Here is a 25,767-nt window from a genome sequence, read left to right as displayed (position 1 = left end):
GGCTGAGGCAACTGCACAGGGAGTCAGAGTAGTCTGTAAACACATACAATTATCCAGGCTTGAGGCTATTATCTATGGGCTTGTTGCTCATCGTCGCCCCCTCTAGATTGACTATATGAGGCATTGAGGGATATTTGCAAAACCATTGGTACCACCTAATCAATGTTAGATAAAAAATATTCCCAGTTCCATCGCTTGACATTGTTTCCCAGTGTAGTGACACATCAACCGGCGCATTGCTTCTTGCTTGGTATGAGAAGATGATTGAACTAACTGGACCTTGGCCCAGAAAGGGTTTTTCCTTCTCTTATACATTTTGCTGGAGAGATGCTCTTGACCTTTTCACCTCACCTTCATTTTTAAGTCTATCATTATCCTTGAAGTTGTGATGCAAATGAGAACAGAGGGTTTGATAGATTGTTAAATTATGCCTTTAAATTGTCAAATTATGCCTGTGGAAAATGTGTGGTTGGGAAGGTTGGGAAAATGCTTGCTAGGGTTTAGTTAAATATTACGCTAAAAAAGATATTTGCATACATTTTCTTACAATGTTTTTCCCAGACTTCTCTGACACACTGCTGAAAATAAAGAAGCAAATTGTTCTAAAGAAATGTAATCCATTATAATTTTAGTCACTGTTGTATCTTATCCCTGGTTCAGTAGTAGTGCTAACCCAAGAGTATTTTTTGGGGGTTTCATTTTGAATGCCTCTTCTAAATGTCTTATTTGATTCTGAAAGAACCTCTGTGTCAAATGCTGTCAATAGAATAAATTTATTGTACATAACAGGGGCTGTAATATGAGCAACTTGTGCCTGTGCAAAAATTAGTTTGTGCACCTCCATTTGCACACATGCAGCATGTTTCCTCCATTTATACACCTAACCATCACTTTGCGCATATTACATTATACCTAACCATCAATTTGCACACATTACATTTTACATTAATAATTAATTTATGAAGTTGTACTTATCTGAGAATATGGCCGAAAACATTTTACCATATTGACATTTAAAATTCCAAAAACATCAAACTCTACAACATAATATTCATCTGACAAGGTCCTCTGAAGCAGGTTCATGTCAATGGTATTGCTCTATTCCCACAACTTGCAAGCCATCTCTGAAGTCATTTTTATGTATGTTGTTTTTTCCATTTTGTGTTGTTCTTTAATGATATTAACTTATTATAAAATACTGTTTACAGTGATTCAGCAAAATATTTTGAAAGAGATGAAAACAGAATTGGTGGATCCTATAAAAAGGCTCTTTACGTTGAGTACACCGATGGTACTTTCACAAAACGCAAAGAAAGACCCCCTAAAGAAGAGCATCTTGGGAGTGCAGGTAAAAGTGTTGAATATAATGTTTCATTATATGGGTGAATATGCAAAATGTGTTCTAAATTCCATTTGAATATATAAATTAGGTCCTTGTATTTCCTTGAGACTTAGGTATTCCATGAAGAGTGAATAAATGGCATGCTATTTCTCAAATGGTGCAGCCCAATGTAGTAGCAAACAAAAATGGACTTGGGAGGATAACCCTGCAAAATGAATATATACTGTTATTACGCATTCAAATACATCGCATGCCATAATAACAACTGCGTTGTTACCACGCATACAATTTCATCACAAGTCATTACTATGACTTGCTGTGGGGGTGTGCTGGACTTCGGAATAGTATTATTTACTATTCCTACTCCAGTTTGTGCAACTGCAGGGAAGGTGTTGGATTCTAAATCCAACACCAGTGCACCCCCTAAAGCAAGTCGTAGTAATAATTTGTGATGTAATTGCATGCGTGGTAACAACGCGGTCATTGTAACAACTGTGGTGCAATGGTACCGCGTTGTGGAGACAGCGTTGTAAACGCTGTTTCCCCTGCAGAACCCTTTTGAAAGTAAAACAATGTCCCCTGAACATCTAGGAGACCTCTATATTTTTCCAGAAGAGCCTATATTTCTTTTTCCAAAGAACAGTCAGCTTGGAGTGAAATTTAAAAACATGAGACTGGTGGGTGCTCCCACTATAGCCTACGATATTAAACTGTCAAATCTGTCCATAGGGAACGTTTGTACAAACTTGTGTTCTAACATCAATGTTGGACCGAGAATTGAAATGAAAAGTTATGACCAGTTGATGATCAAGCTAAATATCCATAAGTGATTCTAGCTGTCCTAAGACATTGGTAGGTGCGGAATCCCCAGTTCCTTTGGTGGAAGGCAAACCAAGTTAACCGTTAGTGTCAGGGTTAAGATTGTAACCCACACAGCACATTAATAAGAACATCTTAGGTGTCTTCAACAGCGGTTCCTATCAGAGTACATATTAGTGACATGTGGCATGCTCCCTCAAGGACTGAGTGTTCAAATATTTACATTTGCTTCAGGTATATGATTCCATAGCTCTAAAATAGTAAAAAGCCTTGCTCATTTTATAATCAGCCTTGCAAGTTTGGATCAATTGACAGTGAAACAAAATGTTCCTTGGCGGCTGCTAGGAGTCCAGCTAGTGCTTGAATTCCTTCTCTGGCCCACCCCAAGTTGCTCTGGTGATATACAAACTTATAGGGACAGACTGTGGACTGTAAATGATATCAACTTCTCTGTCCGTCTCTTAATCAATACTTTTCTTTATGAGGACTAGGGCAAAAGGGCATCTGGATCATTGGCTGCTCATTCTACCACAGGCCCACAATTTCTTATTAGAAGCAAATGAGGGACAAAGAAAAGTGTCCATGTAGTGATCTAATGAGCACTCTTAACACAATTCAAGTCTTCTTTTCAATAGCATTGTCTTACATACATGTTCCTGAACAGCTTCCATGGATAAGGCATTTTGCAAGTTAAACTGATTGAAATAGCTAAACGTGAGGTAGCTGGAGATCTCACAGGAAAATCTTTGAGAATATTGGCTCCAGGACCTTTTGCACCTCAAATGTACTAATGGCACTAAAGATGTTAGAGTCTCCTGCAGTTTCGATCATTTTTAGAAAAAAAACAGTATATAACAATTACTAACTTGGCCAGGTGGCTTGATTTTGATCTCATCAATAGTTGATGATATTCCACTGGTGTTTTAATCAAAGAATGAACATACAACATCTGGGCCTGGGTAATCTGCAGGAGAGGACGAAAGAGGCATAACACGATGACTCAAGTTTAGCTGTGAATGGTGAGGAAAACTCAGCAAGCCTGACCATTTCCCTAAAATATAGTTCTAACCTTCAAAATGAGGAGAAAATAAGTAACAGAAGAAAGCAATTAACAGGAGCCTTAGCTATCCTTTCTGAACGCTACTACAGTACAATTGCCAACAACAAGAGCAGTAGAATACCTTAAGAGTCAATTAGATTATTACTAATGGCAGAAATTTGAGCTTGACTCTAGGGAAACTAAAAGAAGAAAAGAAAATCTTGAGACAAGAGCCTGTTGTGCCTATCTTAAAATATATGAGCTTGTTAAAAAAACAAGGCTGCGCCCAGGAAAATTGTAGAGGAATTCTGGATAGTCAACTAACAGGAAACAGTAATTCATGTGACACAATTATGATGTTATTGTATAGATAATCGTGTGTTCAATTAATGAAACATATGCTGACAAATAACAAGAAAGAGGAAAATAAAAATTATACAATAAAAGCAAAAACTCATTTTGTGGAAGTACATACTCTGCTGACAATATTTTACTTGTAAATAAATGTATTCAATATATTACATCAATCATAAAACAGTGAATTTTGAAGGGGGCGAGTAGGGCTTAGTGTGCAAAGTGTTCCACATAAATTGGTGGGGGGGAGGGTCAATAAAAGCAAAGGATACATATGACCCTCAATATCAGTCTTGTTGTGCAGAAAGAAGTTTGAGGCCAAAGGTACGACAATTACATTCTGCGGGTCGCAAATCGCGATTTTTTTTATTGACTCACAAAACGGAATGTACTAATATGTCTTAGACACATTTAGCGATTCGAAGTGGGGTCCCAAATGCCCTGCCTCATCAATATTCACGAGGCAGGTCGCAATTTACCACCCATTGGGAATGGGCAAGATCACAGGGATGGTAACTTGTTGGGGACAGCTGACAACCATGTCTGTGTTTACTTTTCAAATAAAGCAACTTTCTTTTCTCAAATGCAGCCCATTTTCCTTAGGAAAAAAGGATGTGTTTAAAAGAAAAAAATGAAAAATTTTCTCTACCCTTTTTAAGGGCAAGCAGTGGTCCCAATGACCACTGTCTGCTCTTAAAAAATACTTTTGCACACATTCACAAAGGGAAAGGGTCCCCTGGGGAACCTTTCCCTTTTGCGACTAATTTACCATCTACGTGAATTTGGGGGAAACTGAGATTGTTTTGCAACTGCATTTGCGGTCGCAAAATAATGGTTCTAATCAGTGCAACTTGCTATTAGGAAGGGACGCCCGTTCCCAATAGCAACTAGCAAACCCTATATTGCCAGTCGGTAATAGATTACAGACTCGCAAAATAGCGTTTGTACATACTACAACCCTTTTTAGCGGTTGCAAACGGCCTGATTTTCCGTTTGCGACAGCTAAAAATGGTCGTACATCTGGGCCTTCGTTTCTAGTAACAAACAGATCAATAATAGGTCATTTATTGTATATATGGGAAAATGTCAACAGCATTTCAACTTGTGTAGATATAAGTGCCATCATCAGAACAAATAAATAATAGAGCCTGAAAGACAACTAGAAAGAAACAAGATACCACTGAATTTCAGAGTAAAAGGAGATTTTTTTTTATTCCAAGAGTGATACAGAATTACACTTACTTTGAGACTGGACCTAGGTCCCAAAGGTTCCAATTCAAAAAGGGGAACAATTAAGGAACAAAGGTTTAATGGGGGGGCTAGTGAGCATCTCCTAGTTATCTTCAGAGGCGTTATTTCAGAGGCGTTATTTCAGAGTTACTGGATGCAGGTCTAAAAATCATGCTATATTGAGAACTACTGCACTGAAAAGTATCAAAATCAGTTACATTTGTAGAATCAGTTATCAGATTGGCAGAAGCAAAATTCAAAAGTATTGTATCAGTGTCTCCATTCAGTTTTAGGTATCACCATGACATCAATAGAACAAGTAAGGAAATGTAAAGTATGGGAATCATTTTGATTTCGCGAGGAAACATACATCATGAGATGAATTCAGAAACAGAAAGCATACAACAATATACCACTTTCCACTTATAGGCATATTTAATTTCTCGTGTATAACTAGCTCTTTACTGTAAGCGGGTGACTCCTCTTTCTGAAAAAGTGATAAAGGGACTTGTGGTATAAGAAACACTGCCTCGTCAAATGTACCTACTTATTAGAGTACAGGACAAGGTGATTAAGAAACATCATTCAAAAATATAAAAACAGTGATCAACTCAAATTTAAATTCAAATTTTCTAAAATGGACACTCTTTAGTGAAGTCCTTGGGTTGACCGAGTTATTTTGCCGACATTAGAGGCTTTCACTATGACTCTTCTCTCCGTCCCCAAAGACAATTAAATCTACTTTGCAGAGTGCACAGAAAATCAAATTCTGAAGTAATAAAACAAGTGGATGATAGCACTCAAGCTACACTATCTTTTAACACCAATTTGAAGTGTTGTGTCTGCTTATGCAGTGTGTTGGCATGTAAGTGTGTGTTTGGTTGTGCCGCCGCAATGCATGGATTGCATGGAGTGATTTTCTTCAAAGTTCTTCAATTAATGAATACAACAAATTTTCTGTTTAATATAAACTAGGTCCAGTGATCAGAGGAGAAGTGGGAGATGTCCTCATTGTGACTTTCATGAATAAGGCTGAGCATCCATTCAGTATCCACGCTCATGGTGTAAGCTACAACAAGAACAATGAAGGTGCTCTCTACAACACTAATATGAAACCACAAGGTGAGTACATTTGCAGGCTTTTTATTGGTAAGTGGCACTTCTGTACTTGGTGATGCTACACAATTACTTAAGTGAACACTCTTGGTGAACAATTGCAGCTATTCATTCTCCTGAGAATTGCTCTTTAAAAACCTTGTGTTGACCCAATTGAAGAACAACAACACACAAGTGAATCTATGAAATTATTTCAAATACATTATTTGCTTACACAATGTCGGCTGAATGTCGCCTTCCTCGAGACAAACGGATCCCTCGACCCCTCGCAGTCCGGGTTCCGAGCAAACCACAGCACCGCGACGGCCCTCATCGCAGCTACTGACGACATCAGGTCCCTGCTCGACAACAGAGAAACAGCGGCACTCATCCTCCTGGACCTCTCAGCAGCCTTCGACACCGTATGCCACCGCACACTAATACAGCGCCGCAGCAACACCGGAATCCAAGGGAAGGCCCTGGAGTGGATCATCTCGTTCCTCGCCGGAAGAACCCAGAGAGTCCGCCTCCCCCCGTTCCGTTCCGCGGCCACCGAAGTCATCTGCGGCGTTCCGCAAGGATCCTCGCTCAGCCCCACCCTCTTCAAGGTCTACATGAGCCCCCTCGTAGCCATCGCACGCCAACACAACCTAAACATCATCTCCTACGCCGACGACACTCAGCTGATCCTCTCCCTCACCAACAACCCCGCCACCGCCAGAGCCAACCTCCAGGAAGGAATGAAGGACGTCGCGGAATGGATGAAGCTCAGCCGTCTGAGACTGAACTCAGACAAGACGGAAGTCCTCATCCTGGGACCTTCTCCCACTGCCTGGGACGACTCCAGGTGCCCCCTGCCCTGGGCACCGCCCCAAGCCAACGGACCATGCTCGCAACCTGGGCTTCATCCTGGACTCCTCCCTCACGATGTCCAAGCAAGTCAACGCCGTCTCGTCGTCCTGCTTTAACACCCTGCGCATGCTCCAAACGATCTTCCGGTGGATCCCCACCGAAACCAGGAAGACGGTCACCCAGGCCCTCATCCCCAGCCGACTGGACTACGGGAACACCCTATACGCCGGAACCACAGCCAAACTCCAGAAAAGACTCCAGCGCATACAGAACGCTTCTGCACGACTCATCCTGGACATCCCTCTTCACAGCCACATCTCTGCCCATCTGAGAGACCTGCACTGGCTCCCCGTCAACAAGAGGATCATGTTCAGACTCCTCACCCACGCACACAAGGCTCTCCACGACATGGGCCCCAAGTACCTCAACAGCCGCCTTGCATTCTACACACCCACTCGCCAGCTCCGTTCCGCCAGACTCGCCCTCGCCACCGTCCCTCGTATTCGCGGATCCACCGTCGGAGGAAGATCCTTCTCCTACCTGGCGGCCAAGACATGGAACTCCCTCCCCACCCACCTACGGCTGACCCAGGATCATCTCTCCTTCAGGAAACAACTCAAGACCTGGCTGTTCGAGCAGTAGCGACTCCCCCTCCCCCCCAGCGCCTTGAGACCCTAGCGGGTGAGTAGCGCGCTCTACAAATTTCATGATTGATTGATTGTGAAACAATGTGTAAGGATTGCAACTAGCAGTGCAAGATAAGTAACTCAACCACATTGGCAAAAATACATTAATTATAATATTGTAAGAGCTCGATATAGGACGTGTCAAGCAACCCGGGGTTTCAAAACAAATAGTGCACACCAAATAGTGCACATATGGCCTTAAATAGATAAAATTAAAAATGAGCATTCGAATGAAAATGATGAAAAATGTATTCATTGAAAACGAATGCTCAGAGCTGAAACTTCTAGGCTTTTGCTCTGTTTAAGATATTTACCGATCAGATTGTATCACTAAGTAGGCAGACAAATGGGTCCCTTCTCAGGGTCCACCTATAGGCTATAGCATCTTTTATCCAATAAATAGCAACCAAACAGTGTAGCACATTGAACATTCTCTAGTAGAGGACTGAGTTCTGATGTAAATGGCATTGCTCCTCCACAGAGATGAAGAAATAGACAAATAACCTGCTCTCTGGGCTAACCATCAAGATGCAAAACTAAGCTCATAACATCTATTATAGCAATTCATTCCCAACCAATTTTTGAGACCTTAATTAGGGTGAATTTCAGATTACCCGGCACACAGCCTCTTCCCCCAACTGCGCAGCAGATGGTCTTATTTTCAAAGTTGAGCACTGGTGGTTATCACTCAGTAAAGTTTTAAGGGAATCTTACAGCGAGTGAGACTCGCTTAATTGAGATTCACTCATAGTAGAAATAAAAAAACATTTGTCCAGAATAAAAAAACACTAGAGGTGTTTTATGCAAGTCATCAGCCACTTTCTCATGGCCGGCTTTCACAATACTTTGACAAATGAGCTGGAACTTTTTTTTAAGAAAAAGCTCGAAGAATACGTCTATCATGAACATTTATCATGTTATTGATCAGCCATTAGCTATGATTTAGCAAACAATATTGTACAGTAAAAGCAAATCTTCTGCATAAGTATTCAGCTTAAACTTTAAAGACGAAAAGCACCAAACACCCCATTTTATTACATGCGTTTTAAATTTGCTAAAGTATCATTTGAGATGAAAGTTATTGAAAGAATTGCCTTGGTTTTGTATCTGCAAATTTTAGTCAAAGATCTTATTGATTTTAATATAGGCTAAAATAATTATTGTATAAAACCAGTTGTTGAAAAATTAATTTTAGAAATTCTAGACTTGTTCATGCAATAGCATGTAGAAGAGACATACACTTCTCTTTGAAGCCATCAGGGACCGTTTTCTGGAACTATATATAAACTATATCTTTATTAATTTCCCTATATGTGGTACTTAACTCTTGTTGGACTTGGCCCTCTCCCCAGGTTCATTCCCCAACTTTTTGCCTTCACCCTTCTGTTTATTAAACCCCTTTTTGTTGGCTTTTAGGACTGCTAATCAGTGTTAAAGTGATTGTTCTCGCTCTTTTAAACAAACCAAAATAGGCTTGCATCCAATTGGCACATTTAATTTACTTATAAGTCCCTAGTAAAATTGTACTACAGGTACCCAGGGCCTATAATGAAATGCTATTAGTGGGCCTGCAGCACTTAGTGTGCCACCCACTTAAGTAGCACATTTAACCTTCTCACACTTGCATTTGTAGCATGTGTGTGCAATTTTTTTTTCTTTTTTTTTTCCGAGACCTTTATTGCGAAATCATGAGTTGACACAGCATAGAGCCTACCCCAAGGGCCGGCTGCGTTGTGTACAGTTATCTAGTATCATTGTCAAAGTAACACAGCCCTTCAGCCGACATCCCGGAGGTCCGGCGGCGTGGTAAAGCTAGGTATGCGCAAGCAGTCAAGTTCGTATTTCGGATAGTTTATAGGTCTATGGTTTTTCTTTTTTTTAAACCAAACGTTGTTGTTCAAAGTAGAGAAAATATTTATCTAAACAATCACAGTCAATAATCTCGTCATAGAGCACATACAGCACAGCAGCAACCATAGTCACAATCACTGAGGGACGGTAGGCCTGGTCATTTCCATATCTGCTGATGGGGGAAGTACCCAATTCACCCCTATAGGCATTCCAACTACCCCATTTCCTGTCCCAGACTCCGGGGCAGCCCCTAGTCTTGTAAACCGATTTTTCAGACAGCATGCACATGTCCATTGCAGCCACCCATCTGATCAGGAGCGGTTTGTGTGGTGAGCCCCATTGCATGGCTATTTCACGCTTCAATAGGAGGAAGCTTAGGGCCGCCCATCTCTGTTCTAGTATAGTTAAATCTGTAGGGTCCCATATATTAGGGAGAGCACATTTGGGGGTCAAAGGGACCGGTTTCCCCAGAGCATCGATCATTTTCTGGACGGCGCGATTCCAAAGGTCTTGGACCGCAGTGAATTCCCACAGTATATGATAGAAGGTAGAAACCACCGCAATGGAGCGCACACCGCTAGCCCCTCCTCCGGATCGCCCCTCGGGATTCTGGTACTTGTAGTTCAATAGTAGATCACCCAGGAGGGTGCAAGTCGGTACTTGTTGGACTGATGAATCTCTAGACCCGATATATGTCCCGGGTTTTTGGGTATCGCCCGAGACATGGCTCGGGTTTCGGGATAACTTCCCTCATCAGTAGAGAAATGGTTAGGGGTGGAGGAGAAGGCCGCCAAACAACCGTCAATGGCCTCGATGCCCGAACCGGCACGCAGGGCAGCATCCAGGAGCCCGTCGGCTCAAAGCTCAAGGGAGCCAATTAGTAGAAACCACCGCAATGGAGCGCACACCGCTAGCCCCTCCTCCGGATCGCCCCTCGGGATTCTGGTACTTGTAGTTCAATAGTAGATCACCCAGGAGGGTGCAAGTCGGTACTTGTTGGACTGATGAATCTCTAGACCCGATACATGTCCCGGGTTTTTGGGTATCGCCCGAGACATGGCTCGGGTTTCGGGATAACTTCCCTCATCAGTAGAGAAATGGTTAGGGGTGGAGGAGAAGGCCGCCAAACAACCGTCAATGGCCTCGATGCCCGAACCGGCACGCAGGGCAGCATCCAGGAGCCCGTCGGCTCAAAGCTCAAGGGAGCCAATTAGTAGAAACCACCGCAATGGAGCGCACACCGCTAGCCCCTCCTCCGGATCGCCCCTCGGGATTCTGGTACTTGTAGTTCAATAGTAGATCACCCAGGAGGGTGCAAGTCGGTACTTGTTGGACTGATGAATCTCTAGACCCGATACATGTCCCGGGTTTTTGGGTATCGCCCGAGACATGGCTCGGGTTTCGGGATAACTTCCCTCATCAGTAGAGAAATGGTTAGGGGTGGAGGAGAAGGCCGCCAAACAACCATCAATGGCCTCGATGCCCGAACCGGCACGCAGGGCAGCATCCAGGAGCCCGTCGGCTCAAAGCTCAAGGGAGCCAATTAGTAGAAACCACCGCAATGGAGCGCACACCGCTAGCCCCTCCTCCGGATCGCCCCTCGGGATTCTGGTACTTGTAGTTCAATAGTAGATCACCCAGGAGGGTGCAAGTCGGTACTTGTTGGACTGATGAATCTCTAGACCCGATACATGTCCCGGGTTTTTGGGTATCGCCCGAGACATGGCTCGGGTTTCGGGATAACTTCCCTCATCAGTAGAGAAATGGTTAGGGGTGGAGGAGAAGGCCGCCAAACAACCGTCAATGGCCTCGATGCCCGAACCGGCACGCAGGGCAGCATCCAGGAGCCCGTCGGCTCAAAGCTCAAGGGAGCCAATTAGTAGAAACCACCGCAATGGAGCGCACACCGCTAGCTCCTCCTCCGGATCGCCCCTCGGGATTCTGGTACTTGTAGTTCAATAGTAGATCACCCAGGAGGGTGCAAGTCGGTACTTGTTGGACTGATGAATCTCTAGACCCGATACATGTCCCGGGTTTTTGGGTATCGCCCGAGACATGGCTCGGGTTTCGGGATAACTTCCCTCATCAGTAGAGAAATGGTTAGGGGTGGAGGAGAAGGCCGCCAAACAACCGTCAATGGCCTCGATGCCCGAACCGGCACGCAGGGCAGCATCCAGGAGCCCGTCGGCTCAAAGCTCAAGGGAGCCAATTAGTAGAAACCACCGCAATGGAGCGCACACCGCTAGCCCCTCCTCCGGATCGCCCCTCGGGATTCTGGTACTTGTAGTTCAATAGTAGATCACCCAGGAGGGTGCAAGTCGGTACTTGTTGGACTGATGAATCTCTAGACCCGATACATGTCCCGGGTTTTTGGGTATCGCCCGAGACATGGCTCGGGTTTCGGGATAACTTCCCTCATCAGTAGAGAAATGGTTAGGGGTGGAGGAGAAGGCCGCCAAACAACCGTCAATGGCCTCGATGCCCGAACCGGCACGCAGGGCAGCATCCAGGAGCCCGTCGGCTCAAAGCTCAAGGGAGCCAATTAGTAGAAACCACCGCAATGGAGCGCACACCGCTAGCCCCTCCTCCGGATCGCCCCTCGGGATTCTGGTACTTGTAGTTCAATAGTAGATCACCAAGGAGGGTGCAAGTCGGTACTTGTTGGACTGATGAATCTCTAGACCCGATACATGTCCCGGGTTTTTGGGTATCGCCCGAGACATGGCTCGGGTTTCGGGATAACTTCCCTCATCAGTAGAGAAATGGTTAGGGGTGGAGGAGAAGGCCGCCAAACAACCGTCAATGGCCTCGATGCCCGAACCGGCACGCAGGGCAGCATCCAGGAGCCCGTCGGCTCAAAGCTCAAGGGAGCCAATTAGTAGAAACCACCGCAATGGAGCGCACACCGCTAGCCCCTCCTCCGGATCGCCCCTCGGGATTCTGGTACTTGTAGTTCAATAGTAGATCACCCAGGAGGGTGCAAGTCGGTACTTGTTGGACTGATGAATCTCTAGACCCGATACATGTCCCGGGTTTTTGGGTATCGCCCGAGACATGGCTCGGGTTTCGGGATAACTTCCCTCATCAGTAGAGAAATGGTTAGGGGTGGAGGAGAAGGCCGCCAAACAACCGTCAATGGCCTCGATGCCCGAACCGGCACGCAGGGCAGCATCCAGGAGCCCGTCGGCTCAAAGCTCAAGGGAGCCAATTAGTAGAAACCACCGCAATGGAGCGCACACCGCTAGCCCCTCCTCCGGATCGCCCCTCGGGATTCTGGTACTTGTAGTTCAATAGTAGATCACCCAGGAGGGTGCAAGTCGGTACTTGTTGGACTGATGAATCTCTAGACCCGATACATGTCCCGGGTTTTTGGGTATCGCCCGAGACATGGCTCGGGTTTCGGGATAACTTCCCTCATCAGTAGAGAAATGGTTAGGGGTGGAGGAGAAGGCCGCCAAACAACCGTCAATGGCCTCGATGCCCGAACCGGCACGCAGGGCAGCATCCAGGAGCCCGTCGGCTCAAAGCTCAAGGGAGCCAATTAGTAGAAACCACCGCAATGGAGCGCACACCGCTAGCCCCTCCTCCGGATCGCCCCTCGGGATTCTGGTACTTGTAGTTCAATAGTAGATCACCCAGGAGGGTGCAAGTCGGTACTTGTTGGACTGATGAATCTCTAGACCCGATACATGTCCCGGGTTTTTGGGTATCGCCCGAGACATGGCTCGGGTTTCGGGATAACTTCCCTCATCAGTAGAGAAATGGTTAGGGGTGGAGGAGAAGGCCGCCAAACAACCGTCAATGGCCTCGATGCCCGAACCGGCACGCAGGGCAGCATCCAGGAGCCCGTCGGCTCAAAGCTCAAGGGAGCCAATTAGTAAAAACCACCGCAATGGAGCGCACACCGCTAGCCCCTCCTCCGGATCGCCCCTCGGGATTCTGGTACTTGTAGTTCAATAGTAGATCACCCAGGAGGGTGCAAGTCGGTACTTGTTGGACTGATGAATCTCTAGACCCGATACATGTCCCGGGTTTTTGGGTATCGCCCGAGACATGGCTCGGGTTTCGGGATAACTTCCCTCATTTTGGGAACAACGAGTACCTACTCGCACCAACTTTGGTGAACCACTTATGAACTTGACTTCTATTCTTCGAACTACACGCACTTCAAATGCCAGAGTGCTTGGGGGCGACCCGGAGGAGGGGCTGGCGGAGTGCGATCCATTGCAGAATTCTATGATAGAAGGTACCTGGCAGGCCACAATTTCGGAGGCAGAGGTCAGATGGGCGTCGGCCTAGTCTGGCTAGGAGGGGACCAGACATGTATGTTCTGTGTAATATTTTTAGCTGTATTAATCTGAATCTATGGTTGATGGCTGACTCGCGTGGGGACATCAATGCTGACTGCCAGTCCACATCATCTAGGATACCAATGTCAGTCTGCCATTTATCTTTCAGGAGGTGAAAAGTGTTTGGCATATTGTTGCACAGTTTACAGTATGTGTAAGATATCGCTTTGGCCTGAAGGGGTTCTGAGAGGAGTCTGTCCTCGAGGGGTGAGGAGTGTGGAAGAGAGGCAAGATCGGGGATGTTGGTGAGTATGGCGTGTTTAATTTGGAGGTATCGGAAAGCCTCAGATTGTGCCAGGTCGTATGTGTCTTGCAGCTCTTTGAACGTCAGTAGTGTGCCCTTGTGGAGCAAGTCTCCAATAGTGGATATGCCTAATGTGTCCCATTTATCAAAGCCTGTGTAGTGGCATAGGGTGCCTAACTTGTATGAGGTCCAGAGCGGAGTGGACAGTGTGAGAGTGTTGGCCCATCGAGTTGTTTGTTCGCACGGTGCCATATCGATAATGTGTGGGACACCGGGCCAATATATCGGGTACCGGAGCGTTTGCCGTAAAGAGCTTCAAGGTAGCCGCCACGGCCTGTCTGATATTTTTCTAAGTGATAGGCAGGGTTTGTGGGTGTGCCATAGATCCACGAGTTGGTGGCGACCAATTGGGTTGCCCAGTAGTAGAGACGGATATTGGGGAGGGCGATACCTCCATCATACCACCCTTGCGTGAGAGAGATGAGAGCAATGCGGGGAGAGCCGCCATCCCATAAAAGGAGGCGAAGGTCTCCTTCGATTAGGTTGAAGTAAGAGTCAGCTATGGGGAATGGGCAATTTTGTAGGGCGTAAAGGAAACGAGGGAGCGCGAGCATCTTAAACAGGACAGCCCTACCCAGGAGAGAGAGGGGGAGCGTTCTCCAATGTGAGATGTCGGCATGGAGTCTCTGGAGTGGGCCTTTAAGGTTCCGGTCATGGAACAGTTGGGGGTCCGGAATGACAAAGATTCCCAAATATTTAAAACCATTTTGGGCGACTTCGATGGAGTAGCCTCGCGGGAGAGATGGGGGTGGACCATGGAGAACATAGAGCACCGACTTAGACCAATTAATGGAGAAGCCCGAGTATTTGCCAAAGTTGGTGACCACATGTAGCAGGCTGTTTAGGGATGACCTGGGGGAGGAGATATATTCTAGGATGTCATCTGCGTATAATGAAATCTTATCGGTCGTGTCAGCTTCGCATCTAAGACCTCGGATGGAATTGTCGGTTCTAATCCAGTGAGCTAGGGGTTCAAGAGTGAGGGTGAATAACAGGGGGGACAGAGGGCATCCTTGTCTTGTACCCCTGTGTAGTGAAAAGTGTCTGGATGTATGTCCATAGACATATACCTGTCCCCAGAGATCAGTGTAAAGGAGCCGAACCCATTGTATAAATTTGGGGCCAAAGCCGAATCGGAGGAGTACCTCGAAGAGGTAAGACCATTCGATAGAATCGAAGGCAAGTGTCGCATCGAGGGAAAGGATAGCTGCGTCTTCTTGGAGGTATGGTATCCTACTCATAACATTGTGGACATGGCGGAGATTGAGCGCAGTGTTGCGGCCTGGCAAGAAGCCCGATTGATCTTCGTGTATTAGGGCGGGGAGAACTGCCATGAGTCTGGTGGCTAGGAGCTAGGCAAGGACCTTTACTTCAGCATTAATGAGAGAGATAGGGCGGTAGGAACTGCAGTCAGTAGCTGATTTGTTGGGCTTACGAATAACCACGATTGAAGCCAATCGTTGATTCTGTGGCAGGCAGCCGACGTCGCGGCTTTCTTCGAACATTGCTTTGAGGTGCGGGAGGATCTCCCCCGCCATACCCTTCAAGAATTCAATTGGGACGCCGTTGGGGCCCATTGCCTTGCCTGATTGAATGGCGAACAAGGCGTTTCCAACTTCATCGGTCGTGAGATCAGCCTCCAGCTCCTGCATCTCGTGCTCGGAGAGAGTAGGGAGCCTCATTTCAGCGAGCAGCAGTTTAGATTCTGCCGCGTTGTAGTGGGCCTTGGCGGTGTAGACCCCTTCAAGATGGGTGGCAAAGGCCTCCGCTATATCTCCCGGATCTGTGACAGTAGATTGATCTGGCAGGGTCAATTCTGGGATCCAATGGGAGCCCTGCTTGCGCTTTTCAAGCCATGCGAGCATCTTGCCTGCTCTGTCTCCCAGCTCGTAGACACGGTGACGGGATTTCAAGAGCTTGGCTTGCGTCTGTTCAAGAGCCAATGCTCTATATCCTATTTGTTGCGCCCGGAGGTGGGCCGCTATATCGTCAGTGGGGTTCGTGTTGTGGAGGGATTCCAGGTTGATGAGGTCTGTTTCTACTTGTAGCAAGTGTTCCCTTTGCTTGTGGATATAACCGTTCTTGAGAGCTAGTGCTTTGCCCTTGATTACTGCCTTGTACGCTTCCCATATTGTTATGGCCGAAGTCACGGATCCCACATTTTCGGCAAAATAGTATCCGGTGTGTTCAAGTAAGTAATCTCGTATGTCAGGGATTTTTAAGAGCCAGGGCGTGATTATTATCGGGCCGCGTGTCTTCTGGAGGTGGTGTGTGAATTGCACAGTGAGTGGGGAGTGGTCGGAGATCCCTCTAGGGAGTCCCTCTGGATGGCAAAAGAACTCTAAATCAGTTGTAGGTGAAAATAGGTAGTCTATGCGGGAGCTACTATTGTGAGCGTTGGAATAATGTGTATAGTAAGACGCGTGTGGGTGGGATAGGCGCCATAGGTCCTCGAGCCCCATTGTTTGTGTGAAGTCGGACAGGTCTGAGCTCGTCTTATGTGAAGGACGCGGGGGTGTCGATCTATGGCATCATTCATCGTCATATTTAAATCGCCCCCAATAATCAGGGGTCCCTGTGGAAGATCAAGCATTAGGCGTTGGAGGGTCTGGAGTGCGGCAGTGCCTAGGGTTGGGGGGATGTAAACTGAAATGATATTTAGTGGCTTGCCTTCCCAGGTGGCCTCAACCACAGCAAAGCGTCCAAGGGGATCGGCCCACGTTTTTGTGCATGTCAGGGCCACATTTCTTCGCACTAGAATACCGGTGCCCCTAGATCCAGAGGTGAAACCGGCGTGTACGAGTAATTTATAACCACCTCGGTGCAGCGCTTGGCACGCATTACCCATTAGGTGCGTTTCTTGGAGGAGAATCATGTCTGGAGATTGGCGTTTAAGACATTGCATGACCACCCCTCTTTTTATCTTATTGCCCAGACCGTTGACGTTCCACGTCATGATGACAAGAGCCGTTGTTGAGGGGGGTGTCATGGCGGCCTAAAGAAGTGAGATTGTGCTCGGATCAGCGGTTTGTGGTGTATTGAGTGCTGGTTATAAAGAGTGGCTCAAGGGGAGAGGGCCACCAAGTGGCACCTGCGAAGCTCGGTGTGGCCAAAGTCTAGGCGAGAGGCATATTTTGGTGACACATGGTGACACTGAGCTGGGCTAATAAAGGAGTAGTCGCTAGAGGCAGCGCGCGGGTTCGCGGCGTGTTGCATGCCACGTTCCACGGCCAAGAATTTCCTGCAATGAATAAGAATGAACAACAACAGAGACCAAAGGAGTCTCTTCAGTAACTTCCCAACACTACCCTTCCCTCCCAAACCCACCCACCTTACTGTTTCCCCCTTAACAATCCCCCTCCCTGCGTCCCTGCCCGCGGACTTCAAACTATCCACTCCCCAACTAGGCAGAGTGAATGTCGCTCCCCGAACATTGAAGAGGTGTGTGGAGAGCCGAATGTGCCCTCGTCAGCCAACAACAGGATGATGTCATCTAGTGCAATTAAAACCAACTAAGATCAACAATAGCATTCACATAGTAGAAGTCATTGATAATTCGTGAACGTAGGCTAGTCCTGCGCCCGGGGTCACATGAAAATCAGCGCAACTGAGGGACATCGTCACAAAGCACCGCCCAGTCAAACCATGCGATAATCAACAAACAAATAGGAGTCGGGCGTGGTTAAGGTATGAGGTGGATCGTGTTGTAGTCAAATGAGTCACTGAAGGAGGGGCCCGATATGCACTTACCACCCATGAGTAGAGTCTGAAGGACAAGACGGAGAGCATATCGGTCTGAGAAGGGGTGGCTCAACTGTTCGATCCGGTCCGTGTGTTTTGTGGGTCATTACTCTTCCTGCACACTGTCTGTGAACAGGTCCTGCCTTTCCGGCGGCACCACTTTGTCAGAGGGATCTGTGTATTTCTTGCGCCAGTTTTGAGTGGAGTTCGACTGTCGCCACACCTCGAGCCAGTCCCAAACATCAGCGGGAGATTCGAAAAACCAGGTCTTACCCTCCGCTTCAATGCGGAGTTTCGTAGGGAAGAACATAGAGTATTTTATGGATTGCGCGCGGAGCGCTTTCTTCACTTCCAGGAAGCTACGTCGACGGGCCTGTACTTTCATGGTGAAGTCCGGGAAGATCGTGATCTGTGCGTTGTCTATTCGTAAAGGTGGTCCCGCTCGTGCCGTTTGAAGGATGACATCCCGGTCGCGGAAGTTGAACACACGGGCCACGATGGGGCGGGGGGAGCGCCCGGCTTCGGCCTGCCCCCCCGGAACTCTATGGGCCCTTTCTATGGAAAAATAGTTAGAGAGGTGCTTTGGTTGGAGGTGTTGCAAGACCAATTTCTCCACGAAGAGGTCGGTGGCCGGCTCTTCGAGGCGCTCAGGAACACCCAGGATGCAGAGGTTGTTACGTCGGGCGCGTCCTTCATAATCGTCAAGGAGCACCTCCATCTGGTGTTGCTGTTTCTGCAGTTGGGTCACTTGTTGCTGCAGCGTGAAGGTGTCATTGACCAGCGCCTGGGTTTTGATTTCAATGTCTTTCACCTTGGAATCCATTTTCCGGAGGTCGGCACGTAACAGCGTCACTTCAATGTTCACCGAGACGATGCGGGTTTCGAGTGAAGAGCGGACCCCGCAATTGCTTCCATGACGTCGTCTAGTGTGGGAGAAGGCCTCACTTGTGGAGGGGGCGTTGTCGCTTTAAGGGTAGCATCCGGAGCCGTATCTTTGGAGTCCCCCTTAGAACCCCATGACAGTTTGGTGAATTGCCTTTGATTCAAAGGCTGGGTTCCTCTATTGGAGGCCATCGCAAAATTGACCCTCGCAGGGGGTGGTAGAGGTGGATGATCTTGAGGCGCACTCGTTGGAGAAGGGTTAGGAGGGTTGGAGTAGGGGGGAGAAGGAGCCTCTCACCAGCAATCCCAGGGGAGACGGGGAAGCACACCTCACGTTCTCACAATCCCAGTTCGAGGAGGGGGCCGCGATTCCCAAGGCCCAGGAGGAGGTGGCCCTGTAGAGCTGGTTGTCGCCGATGAGCCGGGGATCAGGAGGAATATCCCTCCACAGAGTCGGGAGGTCGGATATATGCGATCAGCAAGCGTCCCACTGGGCACCTCGGAGGGCTTACGAGAGGATCAAGCAACACACAGTTTAATCTCAGCCCCTACCAGTCATCCCCTGCAGAGCGCTCCGGCAGTAGTGTTAATGAAATGGGGAGGGGGGAGCAGCGTCTGGTATGAAGTGTCTTGATAGGCCCCGGGGAGTAAGTTGCGGCATCCGTGCAGGCCCCTCAAGTGCACTGACCTGTCTCGGTCGTGGCCCTCCGCGCCTGGGCAAGAGGCAGGTCAACAGCTGTGGATCCAGTCCCAGGTGTGTCGGTTTGGGGCAGAAAACGGTGAGTGAATCTGTGCCCGGTGAAGGTCCACCGGTGGTAGGGCCGAGCCGGGGACTCGCCTAGACGTTGGCGCCGGGCGGGTGGGGTAGACCCGAATGTGCCGTCTCGCACCCCATCCGTGGGGGCCACCGGCGCGTAGATGGGCTCCAGTGATGGGGAATCGCCCCCTCCAGACTCGACCGTATTGTGTGCAGGCGCCAGGGGTCCGATGTAGACTGTGGCAGCCCCGGAGCTTCACTCGGCCAGTCGGCGATGTGCGGCCGCCATCTTGGGCCGACGTGCCTCGGGTGTCGGGATGCAAGTGCAGTGGTTTCAGCACGTTAGCGGGCACCAGGGATCAGCCGGGTGCTCCCAGATGGGCAGCAACACACGCGCTGTCGACCCTGGGCCAGGCAGCAGCACTATCAGAGCTTGGAAGGTCGGTTCGGCTTCACGGGCTGAGAAGCCGCTTTACAGCGCGTCCATACTCCTCGGCATCAAGCCATGCCCCCCCATGTGTGTGCAGTTTTAAGCTGCCACTTTAGCCTGACAAAATAAGCCTTTTACCAGGCCTAAACATTTCTTTATCATATATGTAAGTTACCCCCTAGTGTAGGACCTACACAGGCCAGAGGGCTGATTGTTGTGTATTTAAAAAGTTGGTCATGTACCTTTAATTTTACATGTCCTGGTCATAAAACACTACTAATTTCGGTTTTACTACTCTGAGGCCTAATTCTCCATAGGACAACCTTGGGTCTGAGAAATTTCAACTGAAAATCCTCAATAAGGGTCAAGTTGGAATTAAAGTTACAATTTCAATAAAGGACAATTTTAGAAAGTTAACATTATCCACCTCTCACTGCAGACTGTTCCTTGGTCACATGACTGATTGTAGTTCACAGTTGGACTTTGTTTATACCTCCCAGACTGCCACACAATAGAGGGATTAGGTGTGCCTGGCTGGGCCATCAACTGGCAGGATTGATGGCCCGGCCTTCACACAAAGGTCTTATCACCACTGCATTGTTCATGTAGCCAGCTTTAGAGCCAGGACAGGGGAGGCAGGGAACTTCAAGGACATCATAGAGAATTCCTTAGAATCTTCTCCCACTTCCAAAAAACCCACCAGATATAAATAGTGGACCATCATTCCCAACACTCTTGAACATGTGCCTTCTACAGAAGAAGGATTGATGTGCTTCTTTGCTGCCATAAGGACTGCCACTCTTCTGCCCTGCTACTTTGCTGCTCTGCTGCCAGCTGCCCTGCTTACTGAGAAGGAAGATTGGACCTGCAGGGGCATGGCCAGGCTACATTGCCGAATAGACACACCTTCCATCAGCTCCCACCAAGGAGTAAATTCTCCTTCGGGTGTCGGTCAGCACCAGACTCAAGCAGATACAGTATAACACAGTACATATGGTATATCTGTCCCCTAAGAGGCTGCACTCCATCTACCCGGATAGATGGCACTGCTGTACCCATTGCGCTACAGCAGCAGCAGCAGATTCTTTCCGCATGGTATGGCATTATATGACTCTCACACTCTTTTGGAGGGAGGTTCTATCATGCATTAAACATGTTACTGGTAGGGATATCCCCAGATGAATACTTGGCTGCATACTAGCACATCTCCCTGCTAACCTTAAAAACCTCTGAGTAGGAGATATGCTCCACTGTGACTCATTGTGGCAAAACGGAAACTAGCGAGACAGTGGATGAGCCCCAGACCCCGGAAAATAGAGAATGGAAACACAACATTATTGAATGGGCCAGTACCGAAGAGGCTCACATGCAAAACGCCTGCAGAGATGAGAAGGCAGCTGAATGCTTATTGGCCTGGGGCACAGAGACACAACTGCTAGAAGAACCCGAAGATGAGTGCAACATCTGAGATTATTGAGATGGAGAGCAAGGGATGATGGACTCACATAATCTAGGACTCCACTACTCGACTAGCCCGGGTTCTTGTGATTGCTGGACTATAATTTGTAACAAACTGTGTTTTATGCAGTACTTATCCTAATGTGCTGTTCCTGTACATGATCAGAAGCTAAGGGGGGCTGGGTGTGGGCGGACTCAGTGGGAGGTGTGTTTTTGTTTTACTGTGAGTTATGTGGCTTAAAATGTGTGTATGGGAGACTGCCTATAACCGGGTGTATGCCATTCGAATGAAGGACGGGGCATAGAATGGTGTATGTAGCACTTGCTTGTTTGACACCTTCTTCTTCATAGTCATCCTTTCTTGATGTAGTGCATTTATTGACTGATGTATTTTATGTTGCCCCGGTCATTGAAACCTTGAAAAATAACATATTAAAAAAAGGCTGGACCTGCACCCTTCATCCCAGGCTGAAGTGACTCCGAGGGTCAGCAAACTGACCTCCTGGTTTGACCTACATGGACATAAAAAACTCCAGAGGCTCCCTGCAACTGCCCAGCTGACCTGCAACTGGACCTGCAAACACACTTGCCTGAGCCCTACTGGCCTCTGCTGGAAAGGGTCCCTGAACCCCAAGTGGTGCCCCTAAGGACCAGGACCAGGAACCCTGGAGCGGCCTCAGTTAAACTCTCCTGAATGTTTGGGCTCTTCACAAATGCAAACAGGCCCATTCACATCAAGATCTTGCTTCCCGCAGCGCTCGCTAATGCGAAACTCCAGTGAACCCGACTCTTCGCTCCAAAGTGACTACCAACAATGCCCGGCAGCGTGAGACCTGCACTTAGCCCTAAAACATCAACAGCTCAGCTTAATCCCAACCATCCGCAACACCCGAAAGGATCTTCACACTGCAGGGATGACGTCCGAGATGCCTGGCATCTGTGACTCTCCCTGCTCCTTGACGCTCCTTCCACTGTGAATTAGACTCTCTTGCACTGGACTTTGAAGGTAAGTCTTTTAGTGGAGCTAACCTGGTTCCCACATCCAGTCTGTCTGAAGTTGTGACTTTCACCCGGTCTCACACGACCAGTTGAGTGGTGCTTTGTGATTTTAGGCGCTTCACTTACCTAAAATCTTAAAATTTTTATATTTCTGGTCCTACTGATTGGATTTTTGCCATTTTGGTGACAAAAAATGTATTACATTTTACTCTATTTTCCTAAATTCCTAAATTGGTGTGGGATTTTTCTTGTGTTGTGTTTTCACTTTATCACTGTTCGAAGTGCTGCATAAAAACTGTACACATAGCCTCTAAGTTAAGCCTGACTGCTTTGTGCCAAACTACTACAGGTTAATTTGTGGTTTGCTTGTGTTTCACCCTGACCGAGATTGTTGTTGCTGCTTGAGTAGGCTTTCACACCCCCCCCCCGCAATTAGTAACTCAACTCCCAACAACCCTATTATTCAGATGCTTTTATTCTGTGACGCTCATCTATCCTATTTCCTTTTCCTGCCCATCTTTTCATTTCTCTAACTTTATAAATGGGACAAGCGTCTAATATAATGTTTCCCAAATTAAGGGCCGCAAACCACTGGTGGGTTGCAAGCTGCTTTTTTGATGGTCATGAATTAGTCCAAGCAGTAAATAGAGATGCCTTTAAATTGTGTTTTTATTGTGTCATGTTCGCTGCGCTTGAATATCTGGTTATGTCTTCGGACAAATTGCTGCTTATTTGTTTAACATGGGGATTGGTGTTTAAAATCTCCTATCTCCTCTCAATTTGCAGTCAGAGAAAGAAAAGTAATGGGAATTATATAATATTCTTGCTGGGTACAAGGAATGTGAAAAGAACTGCTCTGGGGTCTCATATTTTGCAACGCCAATAAAATATTAACACTATAAATTAACTGTACACCTTTTTTTCACCAGTTAGGAAAGCATAAATGAAGCTCATTATTTTGTAACTCTCAAATGTGTGATGGAAACAAAGATTTTAAAGATTTTTAATAGGATCTAAACAAATTAAGATACTTTACTTGGCGATGTGCAAATGATAAATATTCACTGGATCCATATTCCTACTGATTATCATTTGTGTGCATTATAGTTTTATCACTAGTCTAAAACTGTATTTTTGTGCAAATATAGTGGCCATTTCAGTGGAAAATGAGCTGTCTGCAAATAATTTACAGTGCCCTACCACACGATACTTTTGTTACAATAAATCACCCACCTCATGTCCATTAAAGCTAGGTGGATCACAAACATTTATCGTTCTACAAAGTGGGTTGTGGTTAAAGTTCTAAACAGTGGGTTGTGGTTCTAAAATGCCAGGGAACCACTGGTATAACGTCTATTCCACCCTAATGTAAATGCATTCAAATTGAGAAGGTTGTTCTTTTTATTTTACATAGGGGTATATGTGTTTCAATGAATGTATGTATTATAATTATTTATTATGCTGATGTAAAGCAAAAGGCTGAAAGTCAAAATTGAAAACATTCTAAAAAACACTAGAAAATGACATTTTTTTAAATTGCCTTAACTGCAGAAAAGAGGTTATGAGTGGCTTTTCGTCTGGTGCCTTCTCTGTCTCAAACCAATAATCTTGATGATCGCCACATACATTGGGGTATGACTTACTTCTGCATTTGGGGCATCAAATAGTTTTGAAGGATCCTCATGTAGATTTATTTGGCAGATGCGTATGAATGAAAGAAGCTACAAAGAAATAAATGAAGCCACAGTTTAGGTATTCCTTTTATGTTTGTTTAATGAATCTCCCCCAAAAACCAGCTTCTCTTTTTCCAATGGTCAAAACCCTCAGTCCATAACAATGCTTGCGACAAAGTATTGGATTTAGAGAAGATTACTGGTAGCATGGGAGCAATGTAATCTGTGTTCTATATTGACCAATACACAAGGAAGAATCGGAAAACTGCTTTATGTTTTGAATTGTTACTTACCTATTGCAAACACCTTAGCTCTGCTTAACATCATATTAGGTGGTTACAAAGACCCTGGTTGCAAAACTGGTGCAAATCCCACACTGATACTTTCATGGAAATTACTCGCATTATTAAGAAATGTCAAAGACTTTTGGGATTCATTTTTGTTTATTGTATGTTCTCATGAGTGCCTGTGCATTTTCAGTAGCTTATTTACACCTATTTTCTCCTAATAATGAACACATTAATACTTTAAAAAAATCAAGATAAGTCTAATCTGTGTGCAATAACTGGCATACTTGAAAATTACACAAAGTTTCTGTGAATTGGCTAACAATTCAAAGTCTGACTTGCTATTTAATTGCAATGTGATGTTGAAAATTACAAAAGCATGAACATATTATTTCATATATACAACGCAAATATGTATCACGTTATGATGCACACTGCACTGTGGTTTTGTTACAAACACTTATCATTAGCCCCTCTCCATGAGGACAGCAAGCCAGCAATGAGAGAATTGACCTGTGGACAGTTCGATTTCAAAGCCATGGTGATGAAAATTCAAGAAACCAATTCCAATTAAAAATCACACTTTTTCCCTGACCCCATTCGCCTACTCATAAAGGTATGTTAAATAAATTAGGGTTTAAATTGATAGGAATAGGGAGGCGGATATACTCTATTACAGTATGGCAAGTCGGCCTAGACAGAAGCCCTATGTTTGTGGTCTCATGCCTCTGGATAAACACCCAGCTTTGAGAGCCAATGCAGTGACCAGTATCCATAGAGTTGCGTTTGAGCCACTTGCTTAATTGAATTTAATGCAATAATATATGCAATCAAGAATTGTATGTTTAACAATGAAGTACAACTGTTATCAAATGACATTAATTATAGAAGAAAAACAGAGACAAAGCCACCTACTGATGTATATACTTTGTCATTTAATTTTAACAGATGGACCTCAAACTCCTGCACCAGGCTCTCAAGTGAATCCAGGTGAGAAATTCACCTATCATTGGTATATTCCAGAAGATGTGGGACCCACCCCTGAAGACACACCCTGCTTAACCTGGCTCTACTATTCATCTGTGGACCCAGTCAAGGACACCAGCTCTGGCCTTGTGGGCCCACTAATAGTGTGCAGGAAAGGAGCCTTAAAGGTAAGGAACATATATTTCAAACTATACTTTAAAGCAAGGGTGTCTGGTGTGGGTCCATCAGGGTTTGACCATTGCAGGATTTTTAGGATAAGTATTGACTATGTAAACTTTAAAGTTATTTATTGCATGTGAATATTTTTGAGGAGGCTAGCCTGAAATGATGGCAAGGATATGGGCCTACACAGAAACCCCTGCTTCAAAAACAAGAAATAAACATTTTGTGTCTGATCCACGAAGAGTTTGCAGTAACTTACTCTTATAGTACTTGTAGCTCATTACTGACATCCGGGAGTAAGCCCGAAGGACTCCTATCTTATGCTTGGAAATCAATTGTAAGCCAGCAGTACAGAAAAAGCAAGACACACTTACCGCAACATCTTTGTGAATTGGTCCTTCTATTAGTGTATTAGTGTTTCTCACATAATTATAAGTAGACTTCATCAAAATATGCACCAAAAACTTGTT

The 25,767-nt window shown here is 46.2% G+C and overlaps 1 protein-coding gene across 2 annotated transcripts in view; it reads left to right on the top strand.

Moving 5' to 3' along the window:
• The window catches only part of LOC144792820 (ceruloplasmin-like), a 477,616-nt gene that overhangs the window by 150,904 nt on the left and 300,945 nt on the right, over positions 1-25,767 (top strand). For both annotated transcript variants that reach the window (XM_078668018.1, XM_078668019.1), the window contains exons 7-9: positions 1,209-1,348; positions 5,760-5,906; positions 25,097-25,302. In XM_078668018.1, the coding sequence (XP_078524144.1) occupies positions 1,209-1,348; positions 5,760-5,906; positions 25,097-25,302 (493 nt within the window). The remainder of the gene's footprint in view (positions 1-1,208; positions 1,349-5,759; positions 5,907-25,096; positions 25,303-25,767) is intronic.

The sequence above is a fragment of the Lissotriton helveticus genome, chromosome 11 (genome assembly GCF_964261635.1).
Source record: "Lissotriton helveticus chromosome 11, aLisHel1.1, whole genome shotgun sequence".
Classification (NCBI taxonomy): Eukaryota; Metazoa; Chordata; class Amphibia; order Caudata; family Salamandridae; genus Lissotriton; species Lissotriton helveticus.
Note: the sequence above shows the minus strand (reverse complement) of the source record. Positions and strands in the feature narration are given on the sequence as shown.